Below are 17,473 nucleotides of genomic sequence, written 5' to 3' on the forward strand. Positions count from 1 at the left end.
TGAAAATAACTTCAGGAATGATTTTATTTCAAATATTGTCTTCTTTTAAAATGTTTTTTTTTTTTTTAATTCCTTTAATTTTAATTTAATCTTCTTATTTTTTATTATTATAATCAAGCACTATCGGTAAATTAAAAGTATTCCCATAATTTTTTCTCAAGTTTTTAGGCTTAAAAAGATTTTCTTTCTAAATTCTTTGTTCTATAATCGAATTGAAGGGATCTGGATTATATCCTTTTTGTATAAACTTATCTCTTATATGAAATGCTTGTTCATTAAAAGTGGATAGTAAATGCGGGTTACCTGGCACAGGTTATAATGTGAGCCGGTGGGGGAGGAGGGTATTCAGCTACTTGGCACAGGTTATAATGTGAGCCGGGGGGGTCTCCTTCCAGTGGGCGCAGTAACAGTTATATAGAAAGGGCAGTAGATACCTGGAATAGCCTTCCAGTGGAAGCAGTAACATTGATATAGAAAGGGTAGTAGATACCTGGAATAGCCTTCCAGTGGAAGCAGTAACATTGATATAGAAAGGGTAGTAGATACCTGGAATAGCCTTCCAGTGGGAGCAGTAACAGTGATATAGAAAGGGCAGTAGATACCTGGAATAGCCTTCCAGTGGGAGCAGTAACAGTGATATAGAATGGGTAGTAGATACCTGGAATAGCCTTCCAGTGGGATCAGTAACAGTGATATAGAATGGGTAGTAGATACCTGGAATAGCCTTCCAGTGGGAGCAGTAACAGTGATAGAGAAAGGTTAGTAGATACCTGGAATAGCCTTCCAGTGGGAACAGTAACAGTTATATAGAAAGGGTAGTAGATACCTGTGATAGCCTTCCAGTGGGAGCAGTAACAGTGATATAGAAAGGGTAGTAGATACCTGGAATTGCCTTCCAGTGGGAGCAGTAACAGTGATTTAGAAGGCGTAGTAGATACCTGGAATAGCCTTCCAGTGGAAGCATTAACAGTGATATAGAAAGGGCAGTAGATACCTGGAATAGCCTTCCAGTGGGAGCAGTAACTGTGATATTGAAAGGGTAGTGGATACCTGGAATTGCCTTCCAGTGGGAGCAGTAACAATGATATAGAAATGGTAGTAGATACCTGGAATAGCCTTCCAGTGGGAGCAGTAACAGTGATATAGAAAGGGTAGTAGATACCTGGAATAGGCTTCCAGTGGGAGCAGTAACAGTGATATAGAAAGGGTAGTAGATACCTGGAATAGGCTTCCAGTGGGAGCAGTAACAGTGATATAGAAAGGGTAGTAGATACCTGGAATAGCCTTCCAGTGGGAGCAGTAACAGTGATATAGAAAGGGTAGTAGATACCTGGGATAGCCTTCCAGTGGGAGCAGTAACAGTGATATAGAAAGGGCAGTAGATACCTGGAATAATAGCCTTCCAGTGGGAGCAGTAACAGTGATATAGAAAGGGTAGTAGATACCTGGAATAGCCTTCCAGTGGGAGCAGTAACAGTGATATAGAAAGGGTTGTAGATACCTGGAATAGCCTTCCAGTGGGCGCAGTAACAGTGATATAGAAAGGGTTGTAGATACCTGGAATAGCCTTCCAGTGGGCGCAGTAACAGTGATATAGAAAGGGTTGTAGATACCTGGAATAGCCTTCCAGTGGGCGCAGTAACAGTGATATAGAAAGGGTTGTAGATACCTGGAATAGCCTTCCAGTGGGAGCAGTAACAGTGATATAGAAAGGGTAGTAGATACCTGGAATAGCCTTCCAGTGGGCGCAGTAACAGTGATATAGAAAGGGTTGTAGATACCTGGAATAGCCTTCCAGTGGGAGCAGTAACAGTGATATAGAAAGGGTAGTAGATACCTGGAATAGCCTTCCAGTGGGCGCAGTAACAGTGATATAGAAAAGGGTAGTAGATACCTGGAATAGCCTTCCAGTGGGAGCAGTAACAGTGATATAGAAAGGGTAGTAGATACCTGGAATAGCCTTCCAGTGGGCGCAGTAACAGTGATATAGAAAGGGTTGTAGATACCTGGAATAGCCTTCCAGTGGGCGCAGTAACAGTGATATAGAAAGGGTTGTAGATACCTGGAATAGCCTTCCAGTGGGCGCAGTAACAGTGATATAGAAAGGGTTGTAGATACCTGGAATAGCCTTCCAGTGGGCGCAGTAACAGTGATATAGAAAGGGTTGTAGATACCTGGAATAGCCTTCCAGTGGGAGCAGTAACAGTGATATAGAAAGGGTAGTAGATACCTGGAATAGCCTTCCAGTGGGCGCAGTAACAGTGATATAGAAAGGGTTGTAGATACCTGGAATAGCCTTCCAGTGGGAGCAGTAACAGTGATATAGAAAGGGTAGTAGATACCTGGAATAGCCTTCCAGTGGGCGCAGTAACAGTGATATAGAAAAGGGTAGTAGATACCTGGAATAGCCTTCCAGTGGGAGCAGTAACAGTGATATAGAAAGGGTAGTAGATACCTGGAATAGCCTTCCAGTGGGCGCAGTAACAGTGATATAGAAAGGGTAGTAGATACCTGGGATAGCCTTCCAGTGGGCGCAGTAACAGCGATATTGAAAGGGTAGTAGATACCTGGAATAGCCTTCCAGTGGGCGCAGTAACAGTGATATAGAAAGGGTTGTAGATACCTGGAATAGCCTTCCAGTGGGAGCAGTAACAGTGATATAGAAAGGGTAGTAGATACCTGGAATAGCCTTCCAGTGGGCGCAGTAACAGTGATATAGAAAGGGTAGTAGATACCTGGGATAGCCTTCCAGTGGGAGCAGTAACAGTGATATAGAAAGGGTAGTAGATACCTGGAATAGCCTTCCAGTGGGCGCAGTAACAGTGATATAGAAAGGGTTGTAGATACCTGGAATAGCCTTCCAGTGGGCGCAGTAACGGCTAATGGTGATAATAAATAGGGATCGACCGATTATCGGTTTTACCGATATAATCGGCCGATATTCGGTATTTTCGGCAATATCGGTATCGGCCAATAGGGATACTGATATTGCCGATAATACCTCCCAGGACCGCCATTACAAGCCCGGCGGTCCTGGGGGGGGGGGCAGCAAGCGTTTACTCACCTCCCAGCAGCTCCTCCAGCTCCCCAGTGTAAATCTCGTGAGACCCGCGGCCAGCTCTGACGGCCGCGGGTCTCACGAGATTTACACTGGGAAGCTGGAGGAGCTGCTGGGAGGTGAGTAAACGCTTGCTGCCCGCCCCCCCCCGCTAAGCCAATGCCACTGACTGGACCCCCCTCCCTGGCAAGGCAACAAACAGGGAGGGGGGACAACAACAAAATAATAATTAAACATATAAAAAAAATATTAATTTAATATAAAAAAAAATTCATAAAAATGCCCCCTCACACACATACACTATTATTATACACATACACTACACAAACACACTGTGTATATAATTCAGTGTGTTTGAATAGTGTGTTTATATAATGCAGTGTGTGTGTATAATAATGCAGTGTGTGTGTATAATAATGCAGTGTGTGTGTGTGTGTATAATAATGCAGTGTGTGTGTGTGTATAATAATGCAGTGTGTGTGTATAATAATGCAGTGTGTGTTTGTATAGTGTGTGTGTATAATAATGCAGTGTGTGTGTGTATAATAATGCAGTGTGTGTGTATAATAATGCAGTGTGTGTGTGTGTGTATAATAATGCAGTGTGTGTGTGTATAATAATGCAGTGTGTGTGTGTATAATAATGCAGTGTGTGTGTATAATAATGCAGTGTGTGTTTGTATAGTGTGTGTGTGTATATAATGCAGTGTGTTTGTATACACACACACTATACAAACACACACTGCATTATATACACACACTATACAAACACACACTGCATTATATACAAACACACACTGCATTATATACACACACACTATACAAACACACACTACATTATATACACACACACTATACAAACACACACTGCATTATATACACACACTATACAAACACACACTGCATTATATACACACACACTATACAAACACACACTGCATTATATACACACATTATACAAACACACACTACATTATATACACACACTACATTATATACACACACACACTATACAAACACACACTGCATTATATACACACTATACAAACACACACTGCATTATATACACACACTATACAAACACACACTGCATTATATACACACACACTATACAAACACACACTACATTATATACACACACTACATTATATATACACACACTATACAAACACACACTGCATTATATACACACACTATACAAACACACACTGCATTATATATACACACACACTATACAAACACACTGCATTATACACACACTATACAAACACACTGCATTATACACACTACATTATATAAACACTGCATTATATACACAGTGTGTTTGTGTAGTGTGTTTATATAATTCAGTGTGTGTTTGTGTAGTGTGTTTATATAATGCACACTACACACACACTCTGCATTATATACACACACTATACAAACACACACACTCTGCATTATATAAACAGACTACATTCACTATACACACACTACACAAATACACACACTCTGCATTTCTTATATACACACACTACACACACACACACACTTTGCATTTAGTATATACAACATTCACTTTACACACACACTGAATTCACTTTACGCACACTACCCACACACTACACAAACACACTACACAAACACACACTGCATCCACTACACAAACACACACTGCATCCACAACACTCACACTACACAAGCACACACTGCATCCACTACACACATACTAAACAAACACTGCATCCCCTACACACACACTACACACACATACACAGCTCCCCTGTCTAAACACACTGCATCCACTACACGTGGCATGTATATTTTGTGCATTTACCGTTAGAAATAGTTTTTATTTTCCAAAGTGGTAAATGTACAGAATATCGGCAAATTATATCGGCTATCGGCCTGAAAGTTCACAGAATATCGGTATCGGTATCGGCTCTAAAAAATCAATATCGGTCGATCCCTAATAATAAAATAATATTTTCCCAGTTACATTCAGAATTGGCTGTAATAATTGTAGATGGATGTGGATTTTGTTTCTTACTTTCTCTGTGGTCCCCTGCAGGGAGATGAGGCCTCTGAAGAGGATAGGAACACGGAGGATAAGCAGGATGTTGGGGGGTCCGTGAAAAAACTAGGGCGTCCCGGGAGGAAACGCAAACCTTTGCCGGTAAGTACAGGCTGAATGTGTGAGAGATGATATAAATGGTTTAGTTAATTTTTTGTTAATTTGGCGCAGTGCTGCTACTAATCCTTTCACAAGGTTTCAGCATAGGTTACATTATTATTATGTCATAAAGCGCAAACAAATTCAGGATTCCATTATTTTCAGTTCGCTACCTGTTAGTGTGAGTGTGACTAGCTGTGAGTGTGAGTGCGACTAGCTGTCAGTGTGAGTGTGACTGGCTGTGAGTGTGACTAGCTGTCAGTGTGAGTGTGACTAGCTGTCAGTGTGAGTGTGACTGGCTGTGAGTGTGAGTGTGACTAGCTGTCAGTGTGAGTGTGACTGGCTGTCAGTGTGAGTGTGACTGGCTGTGAGTGTGAGTGTGACTAGCTGTCAGTGTGAGTGTGACTGGCTGTCAGTGTGAGTGTGACTAGCTGTCAGTGTGAGTGTGACTAGCTGTCAGTGTGAGTGTGACTGGCTGTGAGTGTGAGTGTGACTAGCTGTCAGTGTGAGTGTGACTGGCTGTCAGTGTGAGTGTGACTAGCTGTCAGTGTGAGTGTGACTAGCTGTCAGTGTGAGTGTGACTGGCTCTCAGTGTGAGTGTGACTGGCTGTGAGTGTGACTAGCTGTCAGTGTGAGTGTGACTAGCTGTCAGTGTGAGTGTGACTAGCTGTCAGTGTGAGTGTGACTGGCTGTGAGTGTGAGTGTGACTAGCTGTCAGTGTGAGTGTGACTGGCTGTCAGTGTGAGTGTGACTGGCTGTGAGTGTGAGTGTGACTAGCTGTCAGTGTGAGTGTGACTGGCTGTCAGTGTGAGTGTGACTAGCTGTCAGTGTGAGTGTGACTAGCTGTCAGTGTGAGTGTGACTGGCTGTGAGTGTGAGTGTGACTAGCTGTCAGTGTGAGTGTGACTGGCTCTCAGTGTGAGTGTGACTAGCTGTCAGTGTGAGTGTGACTAGCTGTCAGTGTGAGTGTGACTGGCTCTCAGTGTGAGTGTGACTGGCTGTCAGTGTGAGTGTGACTGGCTCTCAGTGTGAGTGTGACTGGCTGTCAGTGTGAGTGTGACTGGCTGTCAGTGTGAGTGTGACTGGCTCTCAGTGTGAGTGTGACTGGCTGTCAGTGTGAGTGTGACTAGCTGTCAATGTGAGTGTGACTGGCTGTCAGTGTGAGTGTGACTAGCTGTCAGTGTGAGTGTGACTAGCTGTCAGTGTGAGTGTGACTAGCTGTCAGTGTGAGTGTGACTGGCTCTCAGTGTGAGTGTGACTAGCTGTCAGTGTGAGTGTGACTAGCTGTCAGTGTGAGTGTGACTGGCTCTCAGTGTGAGTGTGACTAGCTGTCAGTGTGAGTGTGACTAGCTGTCAGTGTGAGTGTGACTGGCTCTCAGTGTGAGTGTGACTAGCTGTCAGTGTGAGTGTGACTGGCTCTCAGTGTGAGTGTGACTAGCTGTCAGTGTGAGTGTGACTGGCTCTCCGTGTGAGTGTGACTGGCTGTCAGTGTGAGTGTGACTGGCTCTCAGTGTGAGTGTGACTAGCTGTCAATGTGAGTGTGACTGGCTGTCAGTGTGAGTGTGACTAGCTGTCAATGTGAGTGTGACTGGCTGTCAGTGTGAGTGTGACTGGCTGTCAGTGTGAGTGTGACTAGCTGTCAGTGTGAGTGTGACTGGCTCTCAGTGTGAGTGTGACTGGCTCTCAGTGTGAGTGTGACTAGCTGTCAGTGTGAGTGTGACTGGCTGTCAGTGTGAGTGTGACTAGCTGTCAGTGTGAGTGTGACTGGCTCTCAGTGTGAGTGTGACTAGCTGTCAGTGTGAGTGTGACTAGCTGTCAGTGTGAGTGTGACTGGCTCTCAGTGTGAGTGTGACTAGCTGTCAGTGTGAGTGTGACTGGCTGTCAGTGTGAGTGTGACTAGCTGTCAGTGTGAGTGTGACTAGCTGTCAGTGTGAGTGTGACTGGCTCTCAGTGTGAGTGTGACTAGCTGTCAGTGTGAGTGTGACTGGCTGTCAGTGTGAGTGTGACTAGCTGTCAGTGTGAGTGTGACTGGCTCTCAGTGTGAGTGTGACTGGCTGTCAGTGTGAGTGTGACTAGCTGTCAATGTGAGTGTGACTGGCTGTCAGTGTGAGTGTGACTGGCTGTCAGTGTGAGTGTGACTAGCTGTCAATGTGAGTGTGACTGGCTGTCAGTGTGAGTGTGACTAGCTGTCAGTGTGAGTGTGACTGGCTCTCCGTATGAGTGTGACTGGCTGTCAGTGTGAGTGTGACTAGCTGTCAGTGTGAGTGTGACTGGCTCTCAGTGTGAGTGTGACTAGCTGTCAGTGTGAGTGTGACTGGCTGTCAGTGTGAGTGTGACTAGCTGTCAGTGTGAGTGTGACTGGCTGTCAGTGTGAGTGTGACTGGCTGTCAGTGTGAGTGTGACTAGCTGTCAGTGTGAGTGTGACTGGCTGTCAGTGTGAGTGTGACTAGCTGTCAGTGTGAGTGTGACTGGCTGTCAGTGTGAGTGTGACTAGCTGTCAGTGTGAGTGTGACTGGCTCTCAGTGTGAGTGTGACTGGCTCTCAGTGTGAGTGTGACTAGCTGTCAGTGTGAGTGTGACTGGCTCTCAGTGTGAGTGTGACTGGCTGTCAGTGTGAGTGTGACTGGCTGTCAGTGTGAGTGTGACTGGCTCTCAGTGTGAGTGTGACTGGCTGTCAGTGTGAGTGTGACTAGCTAATACTATTTGAAAGCCATGTAGGGTTTTCCTATGTAGACCACGAGCCCTGTAGGAAGAAGTTCTAGCTGTGCATCTCTCACACCCACTTGTGGTATAATAATGACTGACCAGGGATAGACAATTACTACAAGTCATCATTGGAATATTTATAAATCTCCTGTATTATTTTTCACTTACAGTATCACAAAATGTCTTCACTTAAAGCATTATTTAGAATTCACTGGTCGTCAAAGCAGGTTTGATGATACATTGCTATATGTGCTCTCGTGCTTTATTAGGACATTAGGAGGAGGAGGGTAGCTTTATGTGGATATATGGAGATAAGAGGAGGGTAGCTTTATGTGGATATATGGAGATAGGAGGAGGAGGGTAGCTTTATGTGGATATATGGAGATAGGAGGAGGAGGGTAGCTTTATGTGGATATATGGAGATCGGAGGAGGGTAGCTTTATGTGGATATATGGAGATAAGGGAAGGAGGGTAGCTTTATGTGGATATATGGAGATAGGAGGAGGGTAGCTTTATGTGGATATATGGAGATAGGAGGAGGGTAGCTTTATGTGGATATATGGAGATAGGAGGAGGGTAGCTTTATGTGGATATATGGAGATAGGAGGAGGTGGGTAGCTTTATGTGGATATATGGAGATAGGAGGAGGGTAGATTTATGTGGATATATGGAGATCGGAGGAGGAGGGTAGCTTTATGTGGATATATGGAGATAAGGGAAGGAGGGTAGCTTTATGTGGATATATGGAGATAAGAGAAGGAGGGTAGCTTTATGTGGATATATGGAGATAAGAGGAGGAGGGTAGCTTTATGTGGATATATGGAGATAAGAGAAGGAGGGTAGCTTTATGTGGATATATGGAGATAGGAGGAGGGTAGCTTTATGTGGATATATGGAGATAGGAGGAGGAGGGTAGCTTTATGTGGATATATGGAGATAGGAGGAGGAGGGTAGCTTTATGTGGATATATGGAGATAAGAGGAGGAGGGTAGCTTTATGTGGATATATGGAGATAAAGGAAGGAGGGTAGCTTTATGTGGATATATGGAGATAGGAGGAGGAGGGTAGCTTTATGTGGATATATGGAGATAGGAGGAGGGTAGCTTTATGTGGATATATGGAGATAAGAGAAGGAGGATAGCTTTATGTGGGTATATGGAGATAGGAGGAGGGTAGCTTTATGTGGATATATGGAGATAAGAGGCGGTGGGTAGCTTTATGTGGATATATGGAGATAGGAGGAGGAGGGTAGCTTTATGTGGATATATGGAGATAAGAGGAGGAGGGTAGCTTTATGTGGATATATGGAGATAAAGGAAGGAGGGTAGCTTTATGTGGATATATGGAGATAAGAGGAGGTGGGTAGCTTTATGTGGATATATGGAGATAAGGGAAGGAGGGTAGCTTTATGTGGATATATGGAGATAGGAGGAGGGTAGCTTTATGTGGATATATGGAGATAGGAGGAGGGTAGCTTTATGTGGATATATGGAGATAAGGGAAGGAGGGTAGCTTTATGTGGATATATGGAGATAAGGGAAGGAGGGTAGCTTTATGTGGATATATGGAGATAGGAGGAGGGTAGCTTTATGTGGATATATGGAGATAAGGGAAGGAGGGTAGCTTTATGTGGATATATGGAGATAGGAGGAGGGTAGATTTATGTGGATATATGGAGATAGGAGGAGGGTAGCTTTATGTGGATATATGGAGATAAGAGGGGGGTAGCTTTATGTGGATATATGGAGATAAGAGGAGGTGGGTAGCTTTATGTGGATATATGGAGATAAAGGAAGGAGGGTAGCTTTATGTGGATATATGGAGATAAGGGAAGGAGGGTAGCTTTATGTGGATATATGGAGATAAGGGAAGGAGGGTAGCTTTATGTGGATATATGGAGATAAGGGAAGGAGGGTAGCTTTATGTGGATATATGGAGATAGGAGGAGGGTAGCTTTATGTGGATATATGGAGATAGGAGGAGGAGGGTAGCTTTATGTGGATATATGGAGATAGGAGGAGGGTAGATTTATGTGGATATATGGAGATAGGAGGAGGGTAGCTTTATGTGGATATATGGAGATAAGGGAAGGAGGGTAGCTTTATGTGGATATATGGAGATAAGGGAAGGAGGGTAGCTTTATGTGGATATATGGAGATAGGAGGAGGGTAGCTTTATGTGGATATATGGAGATAAGGGAAGGAGGGTAGCTTTATGTGGATATATGGAGATAGGAGGAGGGTAGATTTATGTGGATATATGGAGATAGGAGGAGGGTAGCTTTATGTGGATATATGGAGATAAGAGGGGGGTAGCTTTATGTGGATATATGGAGATAAGAGGAGGTGGGTAGCTTTATGTGGATATATGGAGATAAAGGAAGGAGGGTAGCTTTATGTGGATATATGGAGATAAGGGAAGGAGGGTAGCTTTATGTGGATATATGGAGATAAGGGAAGGAGGGTAGCTTTATGTGGATATATGGAGATAAGGGAAGGAGGGTAGCTTTATGTGGATATATGGACATAAGAGGAGGAGGGTAGCTTTATGTGGATATATGGAGATAAGAGGAGGAGGGTAGCTTTATGTGGATATATGGAGATAAGAGAATGAGGGTAGCTTTATGTGGATATATGGAGATAAGGGAAGGAGGGTAGCTTTATGTGGATATATGGAGATAAGAGAATGAGGGTAGCTTTATGTGGATATATGGAGATAAGGGAAGGAGGGTAGCTTTATGTGGATATATGGAGATAAGAGGAGGAGGGTAGCTTTATGTGGATATATGGAGATAAGGGAAGGAGGGTAGATTTATGTGGATATATGGAGATAAGAGGAGGTGGGTAGCTTTATGTGGATATATGGAGATAAGAGGAGGAGGGTAGATTTATGTGGATATATGGAGATAGGAGGAGGTGGGTAGCTTTATGTGGATATATGGAGATAAGGGAAGGAGGGTAGCTTTATGTGGATATATGGACATAAGAGGAGGAGGGTAGCTTTATGTGGATATATGGAGATAAGAGGAGGAGGGTAGCTTTATGTGGATATATGGAGATAAGAGAATGAGGGTAGCTTTATGTGGATATATGGAGATAAGGGAAGGAGGGTAGCTTTATGTGGATATATGGAGATAAGGGAAGGAGGGTAGCTTTATGTGGATATATGGAGATAAGGGAAGGAGGGTAGCTTTATGTGGATATATGGAGATAAGGGAAGGAGGGTAGCTTTATGTGGATATATGGAGATAAGGGAAGGAGGGTAGCTTTATGTGGATATATGGACATAAGAGGAGGAGGGTAGCTTTATGTGGATATATGGAGATAAGAGGAGGAGGGTAGCTTTATGTGGATATATGGAGATAAGAGAATGAGGGTAGCTTTATGTGGATATATGGAGATAAGGGAAGGAGGGTAGCTTTATGTGGATATATGGAGATAAGAGAATGAGGGTAGCTTTATGTGGATATATGGAGATAAGGGAAGGAGGGTAGCTTTATGTGGATATATGGAGATAAGAGGAGGAGGGTAGCTTTATGTGGATATATGGAGATAAGGGAAGGAGGGTAGATTTATGTGGATATATGGAGATAAGAGGAGGTGGGTAGCTTTATGTGGATATATGGAGATAAGAGGAGGAGGGTAGATTTATGTGGATATATGGAGATAGGAGGAGGTGGGTAGCTTTATGTGGATATATGGAGATAAGGGAAGGAGGGTAGCTTTATGTGGATATATGGACATAAGAGGAGGAGGGTAGCTTTATGTGGATATATGGAGATAAGAGGAGGAGGGTAGCTTTATGTGGATATATGGAGATAAGAGAATGAGGGTAGCTTTATGTGGATATATGGAGATAAGGGAAGGAGGGTAGCTTTATGTGGATATATGGAGATAAGAGAATGAGGGTAGCTTTATGTGGATATATGGAGATAAGGGAAGGAGGGTAGCTTTATGTGGATATATGTAGATAAGAGGAGGAGGGTAGCTTTATGTGGATATATGGAGATAAGGGAAGGAGTGTAGATTTATGTGGATATATGGAGATAAGAGGAGGTGGGTAGCTTTATGTGGATATATGGAGATAAGAGGAGGAGGGTAGATTTATGTGGATATATGGAGATAGGAGGAGGTGGGTAGCTTTATGTGGATATATGGAGATAAGAGAATGAGGGTAGCTTTATGTGGATATATGGAGATAGGAGGAGGGTAGCTTTATGTGGATATATGGAGATAAGAGGAGGAGGGTAGCTTTATGTGGATATATGGAGATAAGAGGAGGAGGGTAGATTTATGTGGATATATGGAGATAAGAGAATGAGGGTAGCTTTATGTGGATATATGGAGATAAGAGGAGGAGGGTAGATTTATGTGGATATATGGAGATAGGAGGAGGAGGGTAGCTTTATGTGGATATATGGAGATAAGAGGAGGTGGGTAGCTTTATGTGGATATATGGAGATAAGGGAAGGAGGGTAGCTTTATGTTGATATATGGAGATAAGAGGAGGAGGGTAGATTTATGTGGATATATGGAGATAGGAGGAGGAGGGTAGCTTTATGTGGATATATGGAGATAAGAGGAGGTGGGTAGCTTTATGTGGATATATGGAGATAAGCGGAGGAGGGTAGCTTTATGTGGATATATGGAGATAAGAGAAGGAGGGTAGCTTTATGTGGATATATGGAGATAAGGGAAGGAGGGTAGCTTCATGTTGATATATGGAGATAAGAGAAGGAGGGTAGCTTTATGTGGATATATGGAGATAAGAGGAGGTGGGTAGCTTTATGTGGATATATGGAGATAAGGGAAGGAGAGTAGCTTCATGTTGATATATGGAGATAAGAGAAGGAGGGTAGCTTTATGTGGATATATGGAGATAAGAGGAGGTGGGTAGCTTTATGTGGATATATGGAGATAGGAGGAGGAGGGTAGCTTTATGTGGATATATGGAGATAGGAGGAGGGTAGCTTTATGTGGATATATGGAGATAAGGGAAGGAGGGTAGCTTTATGTGGATATATGGAGATAAGAGGAGGTGGGTAGCTTTATGTGGATATATGGAGATAGGAGGAGGAGGGTAGCTTTATGTGGATATATGGAGATAGGAGGAGGGTAGCTTTATGTGGATATATGGAGATAAGAGAAGGAGGGTAGCTTTATGTGGATATATGGAGATAAGAGGAGGTGGGTAGCTTTATGTGGATATATGGAGATAGGAGGAGGAGGGTAGATTTATGTGGATATATGGAGATAGGAGGAGGGTAGCTTTATGTGGATATATGGAGATAAGGGAAGGAGGGTAGCTTTATGTGGATATATGGAGATAAGGGAAGGAGGGTAGATTTATGTGGATATATGGAGATAGGAGGATGGTAGCTTTATGTGGATATATGGAGATAGGAGGTGGGTAGCTTTATGTGGATATATGGAGATAAGAGGAGGAGGGTAGCTTTATGTGGATATATGGAGATAAGAGGAGGAGGGTAGCTTTATGTGGATATATGGAGATAAGGGAAGGAGGGTAGATTTATGTGGATATATGGAGATAGGAGGAGGGTAGCTTTATGTGGATATATGGAGATAAGAGGAGGTGGGTAGCTTTATGTGGATATATGGAGATAAGAGGAGGAGGGTAGATTTATGTGGATATATGGAGATAGGAGGAGGTGGGTAGCTTTATGTGGATATATGGAGATAAGAGAATGAGGGTAGCTTTATGTGGATATATGGAGATAGGAGGAGGGTAGCTTTATGTGGATATATGGAGATAAGAGGAGGTGGGTAGCTTTATGTGGATATATGGAGATAAGAGGAGGAGGGTAGATTTATGTGGATATATGGAGATAAGAGAATGAGGGTAGCTTTATGTGGATATATCGAGATAAGAGGAGGAGGGTAGATTTATGTGGATATATGGAGATAGGAGGAGGAGGAGGAGGGTAGCTTTATGTGGATATATGGAGATAAGAGGAGGTGGGTAGCTTTATGTGGATATATGGAGATAAGGGAAGGAGGGTAGCTTTATGTTGATATATGGAGATAAGAGGAGGAGGGTAGATTTATGTGGATATATGGAGATAGGAGGAGGAGGGTAGCTTTATGTGGATATATGGAGATAAGGGAAGGAGGGTAGCTTTATGTGGATATATGGAGATAAGAGAAGGAGGGTAGCTTTATGTGGATATATGGAGATAAGAGAAGGAGGGTAGCTTTATGTGGATATATGGAGATAAGAGGAGGAGGGTAGCTTTATGTGGATATATGGAGATAAGAGAAGGAGGGTAGCTTTATGTGGATATATGGAGATAGGAGGAGGGTAGCTTTATGTGGATATATGGAGATAGGAGGAGGAGGGTAGCTTTATGTGGATATATGGAGATAGGAGGAGGAGGGTAGCTTTATGTGGATATATGGAGATAAGAGGAGGAGGAGGGTAGCTTTATGTGGATATATGGAGATAAGAGGAGGAGGGTAGCTTTATGTGGATATATGGAGATAAAGGAAGGAGGGTAGCTTTATGTGGATATATGGAGATAGGAGGAGGAGGGTAGGTTTATGTGGATATATGGAGATAGGAGGAGGAGGGTAGCTTTATGTGGATATATGGAGATAGGAGGAGGGTAGCTTTATGTGGATATATGGAGATAAGAGAAGGAGGATAGCTTTATGTGGGTATATGGAGATAGGAGGAGGGTAGCTTTATGTGGATATATGGAGATAAGAGGCGGTGGGTAGCTTTATGTGGATATATGGAGATAGGAGGAGGAGGGTAGCTTTATGTGGATATATGGAGATAAGAGGAGGAGGGTAGCTTTATGTGGATATATGGAGATAAAGGAAGGAGGGTAGCTTTATGTGGATATATGGAGATATGAGAAGGAGGGTAGCTTTATGTGGATATATGGAGATAGGAGGAGGGTAGCTTTATGTGGATATATGGAGATAAGAGGAGGAAGGTAGCTTTATGTGGATATATGGAGATAAGAGGCGGTGGGTAGCTTTATGTGGATAGATGGAGATAAGAGGAGGAGGGTAGCTTTATGTGGGTATATGGAGATAAAATAAGGAGGGTAGATTTATGTGGATATATGGAGATAAGAGGAGGAGGGTAGCTTTATCTGGATATATGGAGATACGGGAAGGAGGGTAGCTTTATGTGGATATATGGAGATAAGGGAAGGAGGGTAGCAATAATACTCCCAGTAATGTGTCTGGGTGTATAACAGAGCTCCACAGCGATAATACTCCCAGTAATGTGTCTGAGTGTATAACAGAGCTCAACAGCAATAATACTCCCAGTAATGTGTCTGAGTGTATAACAGAGCTCCACAGCGATAATACTCCCAGTAATGTGACTGAGTGTATAACAGAGCTCCACAGCAATAATACTCCCAGTAATGTGTCTGAGTGTATAACAGAGCTCCACAGCAATAATACTTCCAGTAATGTGTCTGAGTGTATAACAGAGCTCCACAGCAATACTACTCCCAGTAATGTGTCTAAGTGTATGACAGAGCTCCACAGCAATAATACTCCCAGTAATGTGTCTGAGTGTATAACAGAGCTCCACACCAATAATACTCCCAGTAATGTGTCTGAGTGTATAACAGAGCTCCACACCAATAATACTCCCAGTAATGGGTCTGAGTGTATAACAGAGCTCCAAAGTAATAATACTCACAGTAATGTGTCTGAGTATATAACAGAGCTCCCCAGCAATAATACTCCCAGTAATGTGTCTGAGTGTATAACAGAGCTCCACAGCAATAATACTCCCAGTAATGTGTCTGAGTGTATAACAGAGCTCCACAGCAATAATACTCCCAGTAATGTGTCTGAGTGTATAACGGAGCTCCACAGCAATAACACTCCCAGTAATGTGTCTGAGTGTATAACAGAGCTCCACAGCAATAATACTCCCAGTAATGTGTCTGAGTGTGTAACAGAGCTCCACAGTAATAATACTCCCAGTAATGTGACTGAGTGTATAACAGAGCTCCACAGTAATAATACTCCCAGTAATGTGTCTGAGTGTATAACAGAGCTCCACAGAAATAATACTCCCAGTAATCTTTAAACTACAATAACTGTGTTTAGAAATGTGTCTGTGTAAATAAGATACATTGTTCTTCTTCTAAATTATATTTTAGTTTTTAAATTATTAGTAAGTCACCTACAATATCTCAGAACAGCCTGGCCACTGTTCAAATCGATCACCGGGGGTCTTACACCTGATATTTTGGTCCACTGTCATCTGGACAGTGGAACAATTAGCAGCAATATGTTCAGACAGCTATCTGGAGGAGTCATTAAATGCACGAGGAGACAGAGTTACTCCTAACAGTAGGTTATGATGAGGACCGGGGGCGATATAAAATATGCAATGCATGATTTATTCATAGCCAGTAAAACACACCTGGGAACAACTGTAATTATTCAGCAGACAGTTGCCTTGTGTTACCTGTCTTTTTCAATGTTAATTATGGTGGGGAAATGATACTTGTGATCTATGTACACAAACTAAACTCTTATAACTGCACATTGTGTAATGTCATCTGATAATCACTGGTATTTAAGGTCAGATAACATCTAATCTGATATTCCCACGTTCTAAATCCAGATAACTGTGTGTTATAATGTGTAATCTGACATCCCCACGTTCTAAGTCCAGATAGCTGTGTGTTATAATGTGTAATCTGATATCCCCATGTTCTAAGGTCAGATAACTGTGTGTTATAATGTGTAATCTGATATTTCCATGTTCTAAATCCAGATAACTGTGTGTTATAATGTGTAATCTGATATCCCCACGTTCTAAGGTCAGATAACTGTGTGTTATAATGTGTAATCTGATATTCCCACGTTCTAAATCCAGATAACTGTGTGTTATAATGTGTAATCTGATATCCCCACGTTCTAAGGTCAGATAACTGTGTGTTATAATGTGTAATCTGATATTTCCATGTTCTAAATCCAGATAACTGTGTGTTATAATGTGTAATCTGATATCCCCACGTTCTAAGGTCAGATAACTGTGTGTTATAATGTGTAATCTGATATTCCCACGTTCTAAATCCAGATAACTGTGTGTTATAATGTGTAATCTGATATCCCCACGTTCTAAGGTCAGATAACTGTGTGTTATAATGTGTAATCTGATATTTCCATGTTCTAAATCCAGATAACTGTGTGTTATAATGTGTAATCTGATATCCCCACGTTCTAAGGTCAGATAACTGTGTGTTATAATGTGTAATCTGATATTCCCACGTTCTAAATCCAGATAACTGTGTGTTATAATGTGTAATCTGATATCCCCACGTTCTAAGGTCAGATAACTGTGTGTTATAATGTGTAATCTGATATTCCCACGTTCTAAGGTCAGATAACTGTGTGTTATAATGTGTAATCTGATATCCCCACGTTCTAAGGTCAGATAACTGTGTGTTATAATGTGTAATCTGATATTCCCACGTTCTAAATCCAGATAACTGTGTGTTATAATGTGTAATCTGATATCCCCACGTTCTAAGGTCAGATAACTGTGTGTTATAATGT

The 17,473-nt window shown here is 42.4% G+C and overlaps 1 protein-coding gene across 2 annotated transcripts in view; it reads left to right on the forward strand.

The window, feature by feature from the left end:
• Positions 1–17,473, forward strand: part of LOC134586395 (DNA (cytosine-5)-methyltransferase 3A-like) — a 405,098-nt gene that overhangs the window by 130,090 nt on the left and 257,535 nt on the right. For both annotated transcript variants that reach the window (XM_063441886.1, XM_063441888.1), the window contains exon 3: positions 5,108–5,212. In XM_063441886.1, the coding sequence (XP_063297956.1) occupies positions 5,108–5,212 (105 nt within the window). The remainder of the gene's footprint in view (positions 1–5,107; positions 5,213–17,473) is intronic.

This window comes from Pelobates fuscus, chromosome 2 (assembly GCF_036172605.1).
Source record: "Pelobates fuscus isolate aPelFus1 chromosome 2, aPelFus1.pri, whole genome shotgun sequence".
Lineage (NCBI taxonomy): Eukaryota > Metazoa > Chordata > Amphibia > Anura > Pelobatidae > Pelobates > Pelobates fuscus.